This window comes from Panthera leo, chromosome B3 (genome assembly GCF_018350215.1).
Source record: "Panthera leo isolate Ple1 chromosome B3, P.leo_Ple1_pat1.1, whole genome shotgun sequence".
Classification (NCBI taxonomy): domain Eukaryota; kingdom Metazoa; phylum Chordata; class Mammalia; order Carnivora; family Felidae; genus Panthera; species Panthera leo.
The window spans coordinates 145792290-145812612 of NC_056684.1; the positions used below are offsets into that span (position 1 = coordinate 145792290).

The 20323-nt window shown below is 65.9% G+C and overlaps 1 protein-coding gene across 8 annotated transcripts in view; it reads right to left on the minus strand.

Moving 5' to 3' along the window:
• Positions 1-225: 225 nt before the first annotated feature.
• BRF1 (BRF1 RNA polymerase III transcription initiation factor subunit) overlaps positions 226-20323 on the minus strand; it is a 58054-nt gene continuing 37956 nt past the window's right edge. For 2 of the 8 annotated variants that reach the window (XM_042944479.1, XM_042944487.1), the window contains 13 exons: positions 17493-17642; positions 16456-16549; positions 14747-14873; positions 14246-14285; positions 14062-14154; positions 10552-10821; positions 9234-9295; positions 8784-8865; positions 8649-8704; positions 7547-7803; positions 4734-4785; positions 4213-4384; positions 226-3720 (listed from right to left, as the gene is read on the minus strand). In XM_042944479.1, the coding sequence (XP_042800413.1) occupies positions 3683-3720; positions 4213-4384; positions 4734-4785; positions 7547-7803; positions 8649-8704; positions 8784-8865; positions 9234-9295; positions 10552-10821; positions 14062-14154; positions 14246-14285; positions 14747-14873; positions 16456-16549; positions 17493-17642 (1493 nt within the window). In that variant the 3' untranslated portion in view covers positions 226-3682. Of the gene's footprint in view, positions 3721-4212; positions 4385-4733; positions 4786-7546; positions 7804-8648; positions 8705-8783; positions 8866-9233; positions 9296-10551; positions 10822-14061; positions 14155-14245; positions 14286-14746; positions 14874-16455; positions 16550-17492; positions 17643-17851; positions 17872-17938; positions 18767-18791; positions 19276-19301; positions 19607-19637; positions 19832-20323 lie in introns of those variants that run through there. The other 6 variants (XM_042944482.1, XM_042944486.1, XM_042944481.1 and 3 more) reach the window with 6 other exon arrangements.

Below are 20323 nucleotides of genomic sequence, written 5' to 3' on the forward strand. Positions count from 1 at the left end.
GCGGGACGGAGGGCGACGACACCCAGCAGGACACCCTGGGGGCTGCCCAGCCCCTCCTCCAGAGACCCACACCGCCCTCGGGCCGTCGGCACTTCTGCCCACTTAGGGGCCTGACCAGTCCAGAACCACCTGGGGCCGCAGGAGGCACCTGGCGGGAGCAGCGGGGAGGCGGGGTGTGTGAGCCTAGGGCACACGAGGCCTGAGGACACGCAGGCTGGTGTGAGCCCCAAATCACCGGTGACGGTGGCCAGCAGGGCGGGTGTGGGAGGGTGGGGCTGAGCACAGCCTTTTGGAGGAAATGCACCGATGTCATGCTCTGGGGACAGCCCTTGAGAGACGGACGCAGAGGGCTCTCCCGTGAGGCCAACCTCCCTCCTTGCCTGCCTCTCTCTGCCCTCGGGGCTCTCGCTGTCTGCCCAGGACGCCTGGGAATGATCTAGCTGGCAATCCCGAGAGGCCGCCCTGCCGGAGAGCCCCGGGTGGGGAAGGGAGTCACAGACCTGTCCCCCCATGCCTGGGAGGGGCTGTGGCCCGCCCACCTCCCTGCGGCCATCTAGAAGGTACGCTGTAGTTCCGACTCCCGCTCAGGGACGGACTGGCGCCAGGTCACACAGCACAGGGTGTGGCGGGGCACAAGCAGGTGCCACACACACACAGTCTCGGCCGTCCCCCACCCTCCCCGGAGACCGGAGGTGCCCCATGGGAAGCACCAGCGAGAGCGGCAGGCCCAGGGCCGTCTGACCTCAGCCAGCACCGGGCCCGCCTGCTCGCCCTGGCCTGGCCCCCCGACAGACCTGCGTGTGCACGTGCACACCTGCGTGGGGCCGGGCCTGTACCCGTGCATATGCTCGCGCGCGGTGCCCCGTCCGGGCCGGCGCTGGCCCTCACCCATCCGGCCGCGCTGCACGTGCTGGCCAGGGGGAGCCGGGCTCAGGGGGCCGGGAGCCAACGGGCACAGCGCTCCCACCTGGAGCCTGCCAGACACGCCTGCTTGCTGCCTCCTGCCCCCCACGAGGACCCTGGCCCCACTGGCAGGCCGCCCAGCTCTGCAGGGTCAGAGGACAAGCGCGCGCCGCCAGGCTGCCCAGAACCTGTTTGTGTGCTCACGGGTGCACACGTGCTCACGGCGGCCCGCCTGCCCCCTAGGGACCCCCAGCACCGCAGGGAGCCAGCGGGGAGCCCTGCGTTCTTCTCGGGATGCCTGCCGTCGCTGGCCAGGCCCCGGGGGCAGGCATCCGAGAGCGGGTATGGCCAGGCCCCAGCACCCGGGAAGGGGGCGGCTGTCAGGATGGGTCCCAGGGAGGCCACCTCCACACTGGGTGACCTGGGAAGTGACGTAGGCTCCCGTGCCCCTCTGGTCTCGGCTAAGATTAGGGCGGAACCGGCACCTACCTGTCTGTAGTGCAGGGAGCAGGGGTGGGACCCGCACGCAGTGGGGGGAGGCACCCCGGGCAGGCCCACTGCCAGACACACCCCCTTGGGGCTTGATCCCGGCCTGGGTCTGACCACCCACTGGCTCTCAGCACCTCAGTGACCCTGACCCTCAGACGCAGGAGTGAGGTCCCTGCCCCTCCCTGGCCCAGGCACCTAGGCCTCCCAAGCTTTCTGGGTGCAGATTCCTGCGGCCCAGCCCGCAGGGACCCAGGTTGGGGGGGGGGGGGGGCAGGTGATGCTGGTACCCTGTCCCATCAGCTGCAGCCCGCACCTGCCAGGGACAACCCCCCATGGCCCCCTGAAGAGAGCCACACCCGGCGACCAGACGGAGGTCATCCTCAGGGTTGGACGAGGGGCGTCCAGGTATGGGGCGGAGGGGCACACGGGCCTGTGTGTCCCCTGCAAGCCCACGCCGGTGGCGGTGGCGACCTGGCACAGAGCACAGGGCTGCTGGCTGCCAGCCCCAGGTCACGGCACCTCGGTCACGGCCCGCGCCTCACTGTTCTCCTCACCACAGCCTCTCCGAGGACCCCAGCCCTCTGCACACCCCCACAGAAACCCCATCCCCACTGGGACAGAGGACTCTTCCTCCTTGGGAACCTCCTCTGTCCAGCCCCTTGGGGATGTGTCCTGCCAGAGCCCCGTCCTGAAGCCTGCCTTGCCCGCCCTGCTGGGGAGGCAGCCCCGTCTGCCAGAGGGTGGTTCTGTCACCTCCGTGGCCACCGCCACACCTCCGCCTGGAAGTCCCCAGGGCCAGTCATCCATGGCCAGGCTCAGCCCACCTTCTGCTCCCCGAGCGGCTCAGTGAAACCCCTCACCCCGCCGGCCCTGCCAGGAAGCCAGAGCCTGGGGCTGCTCTAAGAGCCGCTGCGGCCAAGCTCTCCCTGCCCCGTGGCCCCACGAGAGACCGGGGCCAGGAGCAGACTCTGGGACTTCCTACGGGGCTGGGCACAAGGGGACTGCTGATGAAGCCGAACCACGTCCCCGTGGCGCATCTGACAATAGGGTCAGGCGTGAGTCCAGCCCGCACACTGTATGCTCCTCCCACTCCCACTGGCCGTGGCCCCCCTCCTCCAAGGCAGGCCACGGCCCCAGATGCGAAGGCACAGACCACAGCCTCAGCCAAGTGCTGCTTAAGTAACGGATCTTTCTGTTCCACTAAACTCACTCTCCTCTCCGGCTTTTAAGGCGCCCCGGGGTCCAGGCTGGCTGCAGGGTACAGACACGTGCAGTCAAGACCTCAAAGCTCCCTACCTACGTACTGCTGCGTTCAGGAGGGGTCTGGCCCAGCCCTGGAGACGGAGGGCCGGGCCCTGGGAAGGCAGTGTGGCCCCACTCTGCCACTGTGGGGGGGGTGGGGGGGCAGGGTGGCCAGGTCTGGGGCCTCGAGCAGCAAAAACATCCGCCCTGCCTCCGTGGCCATGTCCAGAGCGGCAACGCCCAAGCGGAGACCCTGAAAGTGGTTGCTGGGCCTTCCAACGACGAGGCCTGGTCCTTAGGGGTGGTCAAGGGCAGCAGGAACCATCCAGAGCAGAGTGGCCGGGCTTGAAGACCCTCTGCCTGTCATTCCTCTGTGGCCACTGAGCCAGATCCCAGGTCAAGCAAGGAGCACCTACGGCTCTGGCTCCAGTTCCAGCTCTGGCTCTGGCTCCTGGTTCCAGCTTGGGCTCTGGCTCTGGCTCCCGGTTCCGGCTCCTGGCTCCTGCGCCGGCTCCCGGGTCCAGTTCCGGCTCCCGGTTCCAGCTCCTGGGTCTGGCTCCATGCAGCAGGGCCAGCCCAACACCCTGGGCAGCCACCAGAGGCTGTGCGGGCACTGCCCAGGGCAGCTGTGCACCCAGGGGTCATGGAGCCGACTGTCCTGTCGTGGGCCAGAGTCCGAGGTCTGGCTGAAGACACAGCCACAGGCACAGAGTGGCCCTGGCCCCGCGGGGGTGGGGCTGGTGCAGTGCTTCTCAGCCCCCGGGGAGGGGTGGGGGCCAAGGCACCCGGCTCCACAAGGAGCCCTCCACTCGCTCCGAAAAGCGGGCCTTCTCGCGCCTCAGTTTCCTTCCACGGGACAAGACACATCGGACCAGACGCACAGGCAGCGGTCCAGTCCCCCGCTGGGCAGAAACGCTCCCGACGACGCTCCCGACGTGGTCCTGGCAGCAAGTGCCACGGAGGTGCTGAGCGCCCGTGGTGAGGGCTGCGGGGCAGGCGGGCCCACCGAGGCCCCCACCGCCAGACGCCACGGCCGCGGGGCCACGGCTCAGTACCCGTCGTCCTCCTCGCCGTCACAACCATAATCTGTGGAACGCAGAAGGGAACCGTGGCCACCCGGGTGCCTGGCAGAGCGCCGTGGGAGTGGGGTGGCGGGTGGGAGCCCTGCTCCCGCCGGCCAGGCGGCCCTCCTGCAACCCGGAGCCCGCGGCCTTCACATCGGGGAGGGCCCGGTCGGCGACCTCCAGTACTTGTTGTTCTCAGAACGGACGGAGCCGAGCTGTGAACGCCCCAGGCCCAACCTCCTTCTGGACAGAAAGACTGCGTTTGAAGCTGACAGGCCTGGGTGCCTGGGCGGCTCAGTCAGTCGAGCGCCCAACTTCGGCTCAGGCCACGACCTCATGGTTCACGGGTTCGAGCCCTGCATCAGGCTCTGCGTCACGGAGCCTGCTTGGGACTCTCTCCCCCTCTCTCTGCCCCTCCCCCGCTGGTTCTCTCTCTCTCTCTCTCTCTCTCTCTCTCTCTCTCTCTCTCTCTGAAGCACCCCTGCCCCGCCCAGTGCCAGTGTTGCCCCCTCACCGCCACTGCCCATCATCTGCAGGGCGCTGACACAGGGCTCCCCGTCGTCCTCGTCGGGGTCGTCCTCATCGGGGTCGTCCTCGGGGTGGTACGACACGGGCCCGCTCTCCACCAGCACCGCCGTGGGCCTGGCGGGCTCGGCTCCCAGGGTGGACGGGCTCAGGGGCAAGGGCTGCAGGTGAGGGGACAGGCTCTAGAGGCCGCCTGCCCTGGGGGGGGGGGGTCCCTGTGCTCCCAGAGTGGTCAGTGAGGACACCCAGAGCCCCTGACCTCCCAAGTGGCCCCCCGCCCCACCCTTCAGCCCACACCCACATCAGTGCCCAGAAAGCCTCGCCCTGAGGGCACGCTGTCTGACGACACAGCCTGGCAGTGCGACCCCAGAGTGGCAGGCCTGCTCCTGGGACACTTGCCCTGCCACCTGCAGGCTTCGGGCCTCCCCGGGCCTGGGCCGGCCCGACTTCTCAGCTGCTCACAGCTTGGTATTCGAGGCCCCTGCCCCCGGCTGCGGCCGCATCACGTACCTCTCCTGCGGCCGCCTTCTTGGCCGGCTGCGCAGACACCATTGGCCTCAACCTAGAAGAAAGCGCATCGCAGGGCCTCAGCCCGGGCCAGAGCCACCGGTCGGGACACAGGGGGCCCCGCTGAGATGCGTGGCCAGCCACTCCTCCGCAAGCACGGTGTGCTCTCGGTGCCCAGCCCCTCCTGCTTCGGCTCCCCCGGCCCCCGGCGGCCCTGACCGCCTCCCCGGGGCCCGCTCTGTGGTCACTCTTCCCAGTGGACCCTGCGGGCCTCAAGCTGTGACCTGCCCTGGTTCCTTCTGCCCTCCGGCCCCTCCTTCTGCCTTTTCTCCCAGTGAGCAGGTCTCCTCCTTCTGGTGCCAATCACGTCCCCCCCCCCCCCCCCCCCCGCCCCGATGCCGCTAGGGGGCTTCTCCTCCGCGAATGCGCGCGGCGCCAGCCGGTCGTTTGAACAGGTCGCGTGTCCACGTGATACAGACCCGTGAGAGGGACGGCATCTATCTCCGAGTCCCCACCCCCACAGGCCAGGCACTGGCACCGTACCACGTGGGGGCACAGCCGCTGTGCTGGGAATTGGGGCGGGAGCAGGGCCCCTGGCAGAAGTTGGAAAGCAGGGCTCTTCGGTGAAAGCTTCTTTACGACGTTGGCAGCAAATGCCAATTTTAGCTAAAACGCCACGCAAGCCAACAGGAGACAGCCCCGGGCCGTGACTGACGTCCATCGATATCTGATGAACGCAGACCTGACGTCGGGCTGCCCTCGGGCTCTGCCAGCCTAGGTTCTGGATCGGCGTGTGGGGGCTGCGGGCAGCGGCCAACCACAGCCCTGCCCCTCCCGTGGCTGGATGCCTGGAGGAGTGGGGGCCTAGCCCCCTTCCCCCAGACCCTCCAAACACAAAAGCTGGGACATCGGCCACACTGCCACTTGCAAGGAACGGAGGAAGGAGAAGAACACCAAGACCCCCCGGACAACGCCGACCTGTCCGGGGCGACAGTGAGACCCCAACTGAGAGGAGGCAGGCTCCCTTCCCACGGCCTGGCCACGGAAGCCATCCACGCTCAGGGACCCTGCCCCAGGGCCAGTTGGGGGAAGCATCCAGACGGGCCTCAGATGACCGAGCGCACCCCACCACTGTGATGTGCCAACGAGCCCTGGGACACTGGGAGTGGACACCAGGGCAGCTCTGACAGGTGGGCAGGCCCTCGGAGCGCTCGTGGGAGGTTTCCGCTTGGCACGGCCTCAGGCCGGCGGCCTCTGGGCAGGAGACCAGCAAGCGTGTGGCCGTGCCGGCCGAGACCACGGGCCCGGTGCAGGGAGGGCGGTTCCCACAGACGTGGACTCCCGGTCCCCACTGGGAAGCTGGCCTGTCCACCCACCTGGCTGGGGAAGAGTCACGGCGGTCAAGGGCATGTGGGACGGCCAGCGGGGAGGCGGGGGTATGGGTCAAGCAGCCCGGAGGAGGGTCTGCGAGCCCCTGGGAAGGAAGCACGCTCCTCCCCTCGGCCCATAACCCCAGCCCGCTCACCCTCTCACAGCCCGGGTCACAGACGCACTGGCGCTGAGAGGGCACAGCTGACCCAGGAGACGGGGGCTCGCCCGCACGCTGTCCACTGGCGGCCAGAGACAAAGCAGCCCCTGTGCGCCGTGGACAGGGGCCATGGGCTGTGGTGGGGGTGACGCACCTACTCAGCCCGGGGCAGCCTGAGCAGCCCGGCAGGAAGGCCCCGTGCGGGAGGGTGCCAGGTTCCTGAGGGCTCAGGGCGCCGCTCTGGGGGTCCAGCGAGTAGGCAGGGGACAGGCTGGGGACACCGCCCCAGGCCCCAGACCACGACCAGAAGGGATCACGGGGGTGCTGGTCTGTGGCAGGCCGCGCTGGGCGCTCGGGAACCAGGGAGCAGAATAACCAACTTCTAGAGAAAGTGTCACGGGCGCCTGGGCAGCTCAGTCAGTCAAGCGTCTGATTCTTGATTTCGGCTCAGATCACGATCTCACGGTTTGTGGGTTTGAGCCCCATGTCGGGCTCTGTGCTGACAGCACAGAACCTGCTTGGGATTCTTTCTCTCCCTCGCCCTTCCTCTGCCCCTCTCACACGCTCTCTCTCTCAAAATAAATAAAAATAAACTTAAAAAAAATTAGAAAAAAAAGCGTCACAAGGGGCGCCAGGCCGGCTCAGTCGGCGGAGCACGCGACTCTTGGTCTCAGAGTGGTGAGTTCAAGCTCCACGTTGGGTACGGAGTTTACTTAAACAAAGCTTAAAAAAAAAAAGGGTCACAGAAACCACGAAACACATTTAGTCCCACTTGAGACAAAAAAACACACCAAAAACGTTTTTACTTCTCGGTCGAGTTAGGGTTAAAAACCGGTAGCGACAGAGGTCTGGGAGGTGAGGGCGGGGGAGTGGGGCCACCCCGCCCCCGCAGGCCCTCCAGGGCGCCTCTGCGCGGGGCGCATGACGCCCTGCGTGACCCCCTGGGCCCAGGGCGCTGGCCTGCTCTGCCGCTCCCAGCTCCTCCCCTGACCCGCTCACCCCCCACAGCATGTGCTCTCCGCCCGCCCCCCTTCTCGGCAGAGAGAGGCGTGCAGCCAGGGCACGGGGTGCAGAGAGCCCCTCCTGGAGGACAGGCCGGCCCACCCGCTCCGTGAGCGCAACACACCCTGAGGCCACAGCCCCTTTCCAGGGCCGGAGCCCCTCGTCAGCGCGCAGGGCAGCGGGCGCAGCGCGAGGCGGACGTGCGTCCCCAGCACCCGGGGGCCGAATGCCAGCCCAGGCCTCCCGCCCCGCTCAGAACCAACACCCGGCCCACCGGGCCCAGTACCTCTTCCCCACGCCGGTCACGGGGTCGGCCCTGTGCCTCCTGGCGGGCGTTTTCCTCCGAGACAGCTTCCGGGTGGCGGTCCGCCCCTCGGGCTGTGCGTCCTCCTCCTGCAGACCGCCCCCGCCCTTGCTGTTGAGGTCCCGGAGCACGCTGTAGTTGATCTTGCTGGAGATTTTCTTCTGCTCCAGCATCTTCTCGATGGCCTCCCCGGCCGTGCTGGCCTGGATCGGCTCCCGGCGCTTGCAGGACTTCTTGGGCTCAACGGAAACGGGGACGTCACCACCCCACGGGGACCTCAGCGCCCGTAAGCCTGCTAGGTGCCGCGTGGGATGTGGGGGCACGGCCGGCTGGACACCGGCAGGTGGGGGGGGAGGGGCTCGGCAACCAGGGTCTCCTGGGGACCCCCCGCCCAGGGGAGCCGAGGTGTGCAGGGGGCCGGGGCCTCCCTGAGGGCGGCTCCCACCTCCTCTTGGGACGGGGGAGGCCGGCTGCACCCCACTGTGCCCTGGCAGCTCACCATCACCACCAGCCGGGGGCAGGTCTCGGGGCGTGGGGCCAACTCGACCGCCCACGAGCCCACCACGCAGATACCCGAAGGGCACGCGGGGTGCTCCCTGACCTCAGGAGGCGTCACCCAGCGGGGACGGACCTCGTCCTGGGTGCCGCACCACGCACCAGGGCCTAACTGTGCCTCCTGCCAGCTCCTCCCTGCCATGCTGCCGGGGGCCCCAAACCCTGACCCCCAAGCTCCAGGGCCACCCCTGGCCTCCTTCACCCCCTGGCCCAGAAAGGTGCTCCCCATCCGGCCACACGAGCAGCAGGCCACATCACTGTGACCACCAACAGGAAGGGAAGCGTGACCGCAGGTTCTCTCAGGTCCCAGAGGTGGGACAGGGTGTCCACAGAGGTCACAAGGCCCCAATTCAGCCTGCCTAGGATCTTCCCCAAAGCCGAACGGCACATCTGTCCGAGGGGAGGCCAGCACAGTCAGGGCCCAGCGGCCAGGGGCACAGGTCTGTGCTGCCCCCCGGGAGCCCTGGCGTGACTTGGGGGGGGGGGGGGGGGAGCAAGGCCGGCCCCCACGCGCACCGGGTGCCCCTACCTTGTGCTCTTTGTAGATGCCAAGCTCCTTCTCCTTTGCTATTCTTGCTTCTTTCTCTGAAAAGTCCCCAAATGGCAGGATCAGCGGGGGCCCCGTGGCCCAGGCTCTTGGGCGGGCGGCCGGGCGGGCGCTTACCCCTCTGCTCCCGCAGGTACTCCGCGTTCTCCCGCATCCACAGCTCGGCCTTCACGCGGGCTTCCGCCTCGTTCAGGATGTACTGGGCAGAACACAGCACCACACTCAGGTCTCGGCCACCAACACCCTTCCTGCTTGTATACGCTGGTCAGGGGTGCACCTCTGACCCACGAGGCCGTAGGCTCGCTGGGGGAGCCGGTCGGGGACCCTGTCGTCCTCCGCCCCTTCCAAGGCCAACAGCAGGGGCACAGGAGCCAGGCCAGAGTGCAGGGGCACAGGTCCCTGAGAAGGAACTGAGCTGAGGACACGGTGCCCCGCCCCGGGAACTGATGAAGGTCCCGGGGGGCCGTGTGGTGGCCCGGTGTGGGGACGCCCCACCCGCGGGAGGGCAGGGCGGTGTGGCCAGCACAGACCACGTGCCGCACGGGCGGAGGCTGCAGGCGCACTCACCCTGTCGATCTCCAGGTCGTCGATGCCACTGAGGTCCAGCTCGCCGTCCCCACACGCGTCCGCTACGGGGAAGCACGACACCGGTGTCATTGGGGGTCAGTAACCGGTGACCAGGTGCACACTCCCCCGGGCTGTCTCAGGACTCGGGGGCTCTGGCCGAGGGCGGACGGCGGCCCCTCGGGGGACAGTGCGCGGCTCTCACGCCAGCGCTCGTGCAGGAAGGACACTAGACCGGGGCCACGGCCGAGGCGGTGCCCCGCCGGCCCCTGCGGCTCCCGGACGACAGCAGCGTCTCTGGAGCAGGAGAGGGGCCGCGGAGAGTCCCCAGTGACACGCTCGGGACGTCCCCAGGCCCCGCTGGCCACTCCCCTCCTGCCTCAGCTGGGTCAACAGCACAGTCTGCACAGCCCAGAAAACGGGGCAGCCGCTGCTCTCTGCAGCCCCCGTCGCCAGATGGTCCTCTGCCGGCTCCTCCCGATTCCACCCACAGCCCGCGGGCCACACCGTCGCTCCGCGGCCGAGGCCCTGCGTGGACTCCCCCTGGCGCTCAGACACATCGCTCACACGCCTCCCTGCTCTGCCTCAATGCCGGCTCCCTCGGCCCCTGCAAGAACGGTCCCCTCCTGCCTCAGGGCCTTCGCACGGGCCCTCACGGTACAACCTGCACACCGGGCTCGGGCCGTGTCGCTGTCCCTCTCACCCTAGACGTCACCGCCAGCGGGGCGGGCACGTGCCCGCCCATCGCCACACCTGGCTACAGGGTATGTGATGAACGTCTGGGTGGCACAGCCTCACAGGGGCTCCTGGCCCAGCCCTCGGTGCCCGGAGACGAGGCAGGGCCCGCACCCTGCAGTCTGGGGACACCTGAGGGAGGAAGACGCGGAAGAACCGGGACAGCCCGCGCCCCAGGCCTCTCCCAGCGGGGTGAGGCCAACGCTCCTGCCGGGCCACCAGCACCGCCAGCGCCGAAGCCCAACCGGCGGGGACCGTGCCCTCGGTCAGACGAGAAGGGACGGGCGGGGGACGCAGGCCCTGTCCCCGTGGAGGAGCTCGGGCAGGAGGACCCCCGGCCAGCAGAGGACTCTGGCCAGGACTAAGCCAGCGGGCCGCTGGGGAAGGGTTCTGAGGGTGGTGACAAGCCCATGCCGGGATCACCGATGGCTCACACACGGCAGGCGCAGCGCCCACCCTTCCGTGAGGCTGCACCCCACCTCCCCCAGCTGGGGACGGGCGACCTGGACCTGCTATCTGCCGGCCACGGTCCCGCCCCCCTGCCCAGAGGAGCCCCCCTCCTCTCCCCAAGCCCCCAGGCACTCACTGGGGTCCTGGCTCTGGGAGGAGATGCACTCTCGGATGGAGTCTGAGATGCCCAGGCTGGCCGCGGTGGGCAGGGGGCCAAGCAGGGACTCCAGGGCAGGGGGCCTGGCGTCCCCGTCGGGGTCTCCGGCCCCCTCCGAACTGCTGGACAAGCCGCTACCAAGGATCTCCTGGTAAAAGTCCTTGTTCAGGTGGCTGGCAGCGGCTTCTAACTCCTCGTCCTCAGCATCGTCTTCCCCGAATACACTGGACGTGGTGTCCTCCACGGAGCCTAGGGACCCAATCGCACACACCGCCTGTGAACCGCGTGGAAAGGCAGAGGGCCCCGCCGCTGTGCAGAGAAGCATCGCCGTCCAGCCAGCAGTTGCTGCGTTAACATCAGTAAGCAACCGACGAAAGAGGGGCTCAAAGACGCGCCTCGTCACAGAGGGAGCCCGACGTCCGCGCACCTAAGCACGGCCCTCGGCCTATGCCGCACGCTTTGTGCAAAAATTCACTCAAATGTAACAGCTAAAAATTTGTTTTAACGGGGGAAAATACCTATGGCTTGGGACTAGGCAAAACTTCCTAGTCACATCTGGGAAGCGACTCGGGAAGCAACCCACAAAACATCAGTCGCTTCGATCGCAACCAGCTGGAGAGCGTGGCCCTCCCGTGAGCAACTGGTGTTCGGGACACGAAGGCGACACTCGAGAGTCCGGGAGAAGAAAACACACGGCCCGTCAGAACCGGCCGCGGCTTCTGCGGGCGCCATCGCCCTCCCGCCAGGCCGACAGTGGCGTCGGGAAGCGGCTCCCACGCCCGGCGGGCACACACGCGGAGGCCCCTCCAAGACAGGGGCACGTGCCCCGCACCGGCCAGCAAGTCCGCTCCTCGGCGCTCGCCCGGCAGAGAGGAGGCAAACGTCCACGCGGTCACCTGCGCACAGACGTTCACGGCGCCGCGTGCGCGACAACCCAAACCCAGAAAACACCCCACGTGTGCGTCAGCCCCGGCTAGACTAACGACCCGGGCGTACGTCGGGCCTGCCACGCACCGCAGACGGGGCCGCTGTGCACCCCACCCGCGCGCTCCCACACAGCAGAGCGGCCGGACGCGAGTCAGGACGGGCCTTGTGATCCCACGGAGGAAAAACGCCAGGAAGTACAACCGACCTCCGAGGGCTGGCTGACACAGGCCCAGGGCGTCGGGGTGGGGGGGGGGGGGGGGCCTCGTCCATCTCACCAAAACACCGCCTTCTAAGTTTGCGGTTTGTCGTGCGTCAGTGACGCCTCAGTAAAACCACTGACGAGTCACCAACGACGCGCGTGGTTCCTTCCAGAGTTTAAAGTTTACGTGAGACCTCACTCTGGGGCGCCTGGGTGGCTCAGTCGGTTAAGTGTCCGACTTCGACGCAGGTCACGATCTCGTGGTCCGTGAGTTCAAGCCCCACGTCAGGTTCTCCGCTCTCTGCGCAAAGCCCACTTCAGAACTTGTGTCTCTCTCTCTCTGCTCCTCCCTGCTGGTTCTCTCTCTCAAAATCAAACGTTAAAAGAGAAAAAAGGAACGCCTTACTCCGGTTTGGAACGTGTCCCACTTAAAGCTCGTGGTGAGCGCCGACTGACACGAGAACGTCACGTCCCAACCGACGCAGCCCTGGGGGGACGAAACCACTGATGCCCTGGAGCAGGAAACGCGTGTGGGGTGATGATCCCTCCGGATGAACACCTCTGCCCTGATGCCTGCCCGGAGGACCCGGCCCCTGCCACCCACACGGCCCTCCCGTGGGGGCGGGGGGAGGGGACGAGGGGGCCCCCGGCGCAGAGAAGGGACCGGTAACAAGTCACGGCGACGGACAGAAACCAGCTGCACCTGCTACGGGAGACAAAGCTTCCGGCCAGGCGACGAGGCAGCGTCCAATTCTCTGCCGCAAGACGACGACGCACGAAAGCACCGAGGAAGGGGAGCGGAGCAGCACACGCGGACGGGATGGGGTGTGCACGCAGCCCCGAGGACGGCCCTCCGGACACGCCGGCCTGTCAGAACACGGCGGCCGCAGGCGCCGCACCGGAGGCAGCCGACACCGGCCGCCTCTGTCCCTGAGGGGTCACCGGGCAGAGCGAGCGAGGAGCAGAAAGTGCGACGACCCAGCCCGACCCAAGCCCACGGGCATCTCCAGCCACAGACCCGGGGTGGGCCACGAGCACACAGGAGCACCGAGGACGGGCTGTGTGCCAAACACGGAGACGACCACGAAAACCAGACTGAATTCCTCACGGAAACCTCGGCCTCCGAGAGCAGCGCCAGCCAGAGGCGTGAGCCCCGCGGACACCGGGCGTCAGGACGGCGTCTGCCGCTCGGACGGGCTCACGGGCCCTGCACGCGAGCCGCCCAAGCAGCGACCCTGAAGGTCAGGACATGGGCAAAGCTGGAAGAACAGGCGTTCCTGGCTCAGCGACGGGAAGGCGGCAGGATGAACAGACCAACGGGACCCGTGGGGAACCGCGAACCGACTAAAACACCAGAAAACAATGCTATGTGAGAAGAGGAGAGCGCAAACCCCACAGAAATAACAAAGTCAAACGTGTCCTGAGACAGCTCTGCCCGTCTGTGTGGACGGTGCCGGGGGCCCAGACGGGGAGGCCCGACGACAGGGTGCCATCCCGGCAGTGGGTCACGCTCACGGAGCCCAGACCCGGTGAAAGCCAGGCCTGAGCATTTCCTTCTCGGGGAAAGGTGGCATCTCGACCCAGAGCCGCCCCGTGTCCTGCAGGAGGCTGTGCCCGCTGCCACCCCCGCGACTCACGAGGAAAACCTGGGGACCAAGAGCGCGGCACCGGGAGCGGTAACGGGATTCCTGACACGAGGGAGCCCAGGGCAGCACCTGGAGACCGCGGTCTCCCACGCACGGCAGCAGTGAAGACGGGGCAGGACACCGCTTGCAGCGGCGACAGACGGTGGGTCACCGGACCAGCGGGCGGCCGAGGAAAACCCAAGGGCGGGAAGACGCGGGTCCTTGGGAGGCGGCGCGGGGCGGGCCAGAGGTGCCAGGAGGAAGTGACCCCGGGGAAGAGGGGTGGGCAGTGAGAGCGGGCACCTGGCCCTGGCAAACCAGGGACCTCCAGACGGGGTCCCCAGAGCACCCAGAAAGAAGTCGACACGGGGGCGTCCGGGGGACAAAGGAAGACCAAGTGCGTACCCGAAAACGTTCACATGAGCCACGACACGGAGGAAGCCCCAGGGAGGCTGAGGAGGGCACAGGGCGGGCGACAGCAGGGAGGGGTCTGGAGGGAGGCAGCAGGCCAGTCTGGAAGGAAGATCTGGGTGGCAGGGCTGGAACCTGGGTGGGGGGCGGGCGGGCAGGGGTCCCGGGAGCATCTGGACACTGTGCCCAGCACGTCAGGGCCAGGAGGCGGCTGGTGGCCGGGGCTGGGAGCGGGGCCCTGTGAGGCGGGATCCCTCGGCCACAGAAGGGGTGGCGGCAGGGCGGGGGCCGGCCCCTCGAGGCCGCGGGGGCCCCGGCGGGACTCACCGTCTCTGGTCAGGTTGGCGAGGGCCCCCTTTGCCTTCGGCCGGCTGCTCTCCAGCTCGTTCTCAATCGCGTCCTGGTAGGTGGATATCTCACCTGCAGCAGGAAATTAGAAGCGAACCATGAATATAAAGCCCCCTGTTCTAAGGGACACGAGGCATCCGTAGCGGTAAGATCGGCTGCTCACCTTCAACTTCCTCCAGTTTTTTGGACAGAACTTGTTCAAGCTGAAACAAAGCACCCAGAACCTTCAGTGGAGACAGGCAGGCGTGAAAGAGGTATGCGGCGTGCACACCCCGCCTCTCCTCGCAGACCACCGGGCCTTGCCCGGACCCTCCTCCCGGGTGTCGTCCGGGGGCCCCGCAGGCGGCACACGGAGCAGCGGCCCTGGACCCCAGCCCTCCGGGTAAACGTTAACGACCAGGCCCCAGAGCAAGGCAGCGCCTGCCCAAGGCGCCATACGCGAAACACCCTGGGAAGGCATGGGGACCACGGCCTGGGGAGAGCCGGCCCTTGGTGCCCCACCCACTGCTCACCCACCCATCTGTCCGCCTCTCCCTGCGAGCTGTGTGGACACAGACCCAGTCGAGCCTTTGTAACTAAGCTTCTCGTCCCAAAGTAGGAACGTGACACGAGATCTAGGAAGTGCCTCGAGGGACCCGAGTGCCGGACGGACACGGGGACTCGCCTGCTTCAGGCGCAGCTTCCGCTGCCCAGCTGTGTACGAAGGGGGGTCACACTCCTCCTCCAGATCGATCTTCATGAACTCGTCCACGGTCAGCTGGCTGGTGGGCGTGTCTTCGAACTCCGTCAGCCTGGGACAAGAGAGTCACAGGGAGACAAGGGCCCTGGAGACGGCCATCGGGCACTGTGGCCCCACTTGCTGGTCACCAGGCCCTGCTTGCCGCCCCCCACGGCGGGGCCCTGGGGAGGAAGGCAGGGTGGGCAGGGGTCACCCGCCCTTGTTGCTGGACAAGCGATAAGCTCCCCTTGTCGCTCCCACGGGGAGACTCAGAGGAGGCCCAGAAGGAAGGAGGCCAAGCCAGCAGCCCTAGGTATGTGCTGACTCAAGCTCAATTCCCTACATCTCACACCCAACAAGACACGTTTTGTTCTGTTTTTTTTTAGTTTTTTATTATTTGAGAGAGAGCGAGAGAGAGAGAGAGAGAGAGAGATATCAAGGGCCAGCAAGGGGGAGGGAAAGAGAGAGAGAATCCCAAGCAGGCTCCACAGTCAGCCTGACAGGGGCTTGATCCCATGGCTGAAATCAAGATTCAGACCCTCAACTGACTGAACCACCCAGGTGCCCCCAACCTACAAAATGTTCAGTAAAAAACTTGGGCGGGGGGCGGACACCTGGGTGGCTCAGTTGGTTAAGCGTCTGTCTTGGGCTCAGATCATGATCTCGCAGTTTCAGAGTCTTTGTCTCCCTCTCTGCCCTGCCCCCACTCGTGTACGCGCGAGTTCTCTCTCAAAAATAAACAAACGTATGTATGTTTCTGGAGGAACGAGTAGTGCTTCTACCTTCAGTGAACCCGTTCTTACAAGCTCTCAACACAACAGATTAACTTTCCAAACCACGATTACGTTCACACCACTGTGGCTTAAAATTCTCTAGTGTTACTCACTGAAGAACAATGATTCTCCAAAGTGGAGTAGTGTGGTTTTAAAAATGCATGGTCAGGGGCACCTGGGGGCTCTGTCGGTTGGGGGTCCAGCTCTTGATTTCGGCTCAGGTCATGATCCCAGGGTCACGGGATCGAGCCCCACATCGGGCTCTGTGCTCACAGTGCAAAGCCTACTTGAGATTCTCTCCCTCCCTCTCTCTCTGCCCCTTCTCTGCTCGTGATCTCTCCCTCTCAAAAATAAACATGAAAAAAAAATTTTTTTTAACTGTTTTGAAGAGAATTAGAGGTTGAACAAACAAAATGCCTTACTATCTGCCTTTGAAAACTGCCACAGGACACGACCTCCACTGAAAACAAGCCATCGAATGTTCCAGATCCGTTGTGAGAACAGGCACAATTACAGGTCTGCTGGCAATTGGACTTCAGCCCACATGCACCTGATGCTGAGCTGTGCCACCCCACGAACACCACACCCCAAAGCAGGAGCTCGTGGGCACCCGGACACATGGCACGGTGGCCCTCGGTGTCAGCCGGGCGTCCCCCCGGGTGGGGGACCAGGCTCCCGGGCCCCCACAGTCCACGTCAACCCACCTTAGAGAGGCACTGCACCTGCAGCTGGCATGGTGCCAGGACTGACCGAGACGCCCGGGAGGGAGGCGGGTGGCGCCCACGCCGAGGAGCCCCCCGGGAGGTGGCTCCGACCAACGGGCCTGGCTGGGCCCGACGGATGAACCGTCTATGCCCCAGGCCACAAACTAGAGCCACCTACCTCTTCCGCAACGTGGACTCGCACACCTTGACCACGCTGATGACCTCTTTGACGGTTCTCCGGAAATCGTGCATCCTGGCTGCGACCAGAAGTGCTGGGGGGGGGGGGGGCACGACGGGAGTCAGGCATCGGAACAGGTGCGCAGCAGCCCAGCGCTCGGGGCCGATGACCTGCGGTGGGGAGAGCCCTGCCTGGGGGGCCTGCAGGCGCCGAGTCCCCAGCCTCACCATGGGGAACGCTTACACAGCATGTGACCGTCACAGCCCCTGAAAGCTGCACACGGCTTTGCGTGCAACCACGCAGTGATCTATCAACGTAGAAAGTGCTCATCACACACTCCGTCCTCCACACAGGGAGAATTAAAATCCACCTGAGAACCTCACGTCACCCCGCAAACCAGCGAGCTGACTCTCAGGTGACTCGAACAGGCACACTGGTCGGCAGTGGAGGTGAGGCTTCTGGGGACACGGCCCGGGGTCGGGGAGAAAAGGCGGTGGGCCCCACGTGGCGGCCACAGCCAGGTTGGTTCTCGGACAGGCCCCGAGTGGGCAGTGCACTTGGAAATCGGGCTCCGAAATGGGAAACGATCCTACTGGCAGCCGAGCGCGGGAACGCAGGCCCGTGGCGCTCTGGACAGGTATGGAGCCGGTGGGGGCCAGGGTGGGGGCCTGCCGGGGAGGGCTCCAGACCCAGGCCCGCGTCAGGCCCCGAGACATGGAGGACAGGGTTGTGGGACTGTTTTTCAGGCAGCTGCCACCTAGAGGGCAACCCAGACAGCTACCCTTTCGGGGGTCAAGGAGTCAGCCAGAGAGGCCCGGACACCCTCTGCAGTAACGACCGGGCCGCGGGGCCAGGGCAGGGCTGGCCGCGGCCTCCACGAGTCCTGCCCTGCCCCTGTGACTGAGAGTCAGTGCAGGGAGCAGCTGGCAGTCCTCGGCGGCCAGGGTCGCTGTGGAGACAGCCCGCCCACCACCCGCGTGCCCGGCCTGCAGAAGCCAGGACGGAAACCACCACCGCGGCCAGCAAGGCCGCCACACCTGCTCCACAGAGGCCCGAGGGGCGCCGGCCAGTGTGCATCCAGTCCCTCTTCATCCTCTGCAGGAGCCTCAGGGCCGTCATGGACACCTCGTGGTTCTTCTCCCCAAACTCCAGCAGGTGGGCAAAGCGTGGGATGTACAGGCACGGGTCTGCAGCAGACACGTGGGCCTCAGTGCTACTGCGTCCTGGGACGGGAGCAGGCCTCGCCCCACCGGGCCTCGAGGAACGTGCATGCTCCAGACCCGGACAGCGCACGGGAACAACACGGCACGCCATCTCCCCATCGGGGCGACCCTTCCCAGTCCTTCCGCCGCACAGGCTCCCCGGGGCCCCCCGCCCCTCGGCTGGGGCCGCTCACCCACGTCCCTCCCACAGCTGCTTCCCGGGGCAGGACGCTAGGCCCGTGCGGGCATCCCTCGTGCTTGTGCAGGTGCACACGCCACACCTTGCTGCTTTGTTTGGCGGGTCGTGGACTATGACTGAGACACAGCACGTTCGTTAGCTGTTTACCGCGTTTACTCTTGTGAAACACGCTGCTCTTCTGGCTACGGGCGTGGGTACATCTCTTTAAATAACCACACGGTCCTTAGTAAGGGAGGGCTCGGAGGGACCCGGACATACGCGCACGCACACACGCTCTCCCTCGCTCGTGCCCTGCTCTAAGCTACGAGCTAGAAGACTCCCTTAGCGCCCTAGGCTTAGGACACTTCCAGCCCCCGGGGCGGGGGAGACCAAGTAACTTGACGAATTCGGTGGGCTACGGCACTGCTGTGAGTGCACAGACGGAGTGGCACAGGGTCCACGACAGAACACCAGAAACAAAACCTCCTTTGGGCAGGATCATCTGGGAAGACCTTGCTCAAGAGGGGCCACTGCGGAGGCCTGAGGGGGCCACGGGCGAGCCAGAAAGCAGGCGTGTGCGGTCAGAGGGTGGAGGAGGAGGAAGGGCAGACCGGCAAGATCCTGGGACTGGTCAGCGGCACTAGCAGGTGACCCTGGCCGTCCGCCGACCAAGCACCCTCCTTTGGGGCTCTGGCCCCATCCCTCTCCCAGCCTCCCTGCATCTGCAAGGGCCTACGTGACTGAGCTCTGATCCCTGGAAGCCCCGCGAGGGCCTACCCGCACCCCCTTTAGAAGCACCCCCTCGCATCCTCCGCCAGTCCTGGCTCACATAAGGAAACACAGAGACTGGCAGCTGGCCCTGAGGCAGTCTGGGTCCCCAAGGACTCCAAGGGCTGGAGTGACACCTCCCACACTGACCACAGGGGGGTGCTGCTGAGCAGCGGCTACTCGCCTACCTTTCCAGAGGCCCGGGGCGCTGAGCAGTCTCTGGAAAGGCGAGTCAGCGGTAACAGCTCCCTGTGTTGGGCACATGGGGCTGGACGGCTGGTGGCACTCTGGTGGCAAAGCACGACCAAGAGCCGCTGCCTGCCACCTCAGCCCAGGCCCTCCCACCATCTTCTGGCACATCTGTCTCCAATCTTTTACAAGTAGTTTTTCAGCTCAGCTTTCTACCTCAGAAATTAATCAGTGTCAAAGTTTTCACCTCTAGCTCTGATGTTCTATTGAAAACAGTTCCAAATCGTAACAATAACATCAATTCTTCAAATGTATCTTCCCTCAGGGCGCCTGGGTGGCTCAGTCGGTTAAGCATCCCATTTCGGCTTAGGTCATGATCTCTCAGATTGTGGGTTGGAGCTCCCTGGTGGGCTTTGTACTGACAGCATGGAGCCTGCTTTGGATTCTCTGTCCCTCCTTGTCTCTGCCAGTCACTTGCTCACTCCCCTCCCCCCAATGTGTGCACTTACTCTCACTTGCTCAAAAACATAGGCTTAAAAATAAAATAAGATGTCTCTTCTCTCCCAATAATACGTTTTTCAGCAACCAAATCACAAACCAAATCAAAACGGAGCCCATGGCCAAGTGTGCTGTAGCTCCCGACTGCCCAGGCACGTGGTGGGGGGTGGGGGGGAGGGTACCAGGACACCTCAACAAGTCCAGGAAAACAGACAATTTGCAGGAGAGGGTAGGTTGAACCCTCTCCCCCAGGGCCGGTGACAAAGGTTGTGCGGCGCCACCAGCCCGGCACGGGCAGTGAAACGGGCCAAGAGGCAGACTTTACGAAGGAAAGAAAAGCAGCTCACAGAAGATCACGCAGGATGGACGGGATTGGTGAGAAGCGCCAAGAGGAGACACTAAACCCACAGCGATGTGAGATTCCGCCACATCTCCCCAACCTGAGAACGGGGGAAGGACGGAAAGAGGCGCCCCCCCCCACCAGGGACCCCGGGAGCGGCCTCCCAGGACGGAGAGTGCGAGCTGGCAGGCACGCACACGAACAAACCGAACAAACCGCGGAGAGTAAGGCGCAGCCTCCTAGGTAAGCCCCCAGACCCCCGCGTTTAGTTAGCAAGCAGCCCGCACTGCAGGCGGGCGGGAAACAACGGTCCACACGGACGGGTGGACGCCAGCCCACAGGGGCGCGGCGCGGGGACGGGCCCCACGCGGGAGGGACAAGGCCTGGCGCCCCCCGCCCCCGCAGCCCCGGACCCGCCTCGGGCCTCGGTGGGGGGCGGGTACGGCAAGCCGCGCCGGAGGAGAGCGGACCCCGCATCTGGGAAGGACCGGCTAGCGAGCGTCAAGCACGCACAAACCCTCAACGCAACGCAGCCGAACTCCGGCACGCGGAGAACGGAAGACCCGGGCCTGCGCACAGACACCGGCCCCCAAGCGCGGACCTTGCGCGCAGAGCCACGGCTCCCCGAGCGCTCCCGCCTGCGCCTGCGCCGCCGTCTCTGCCAGCCACAGCCCGCGGGGGCGGGACCCAGGC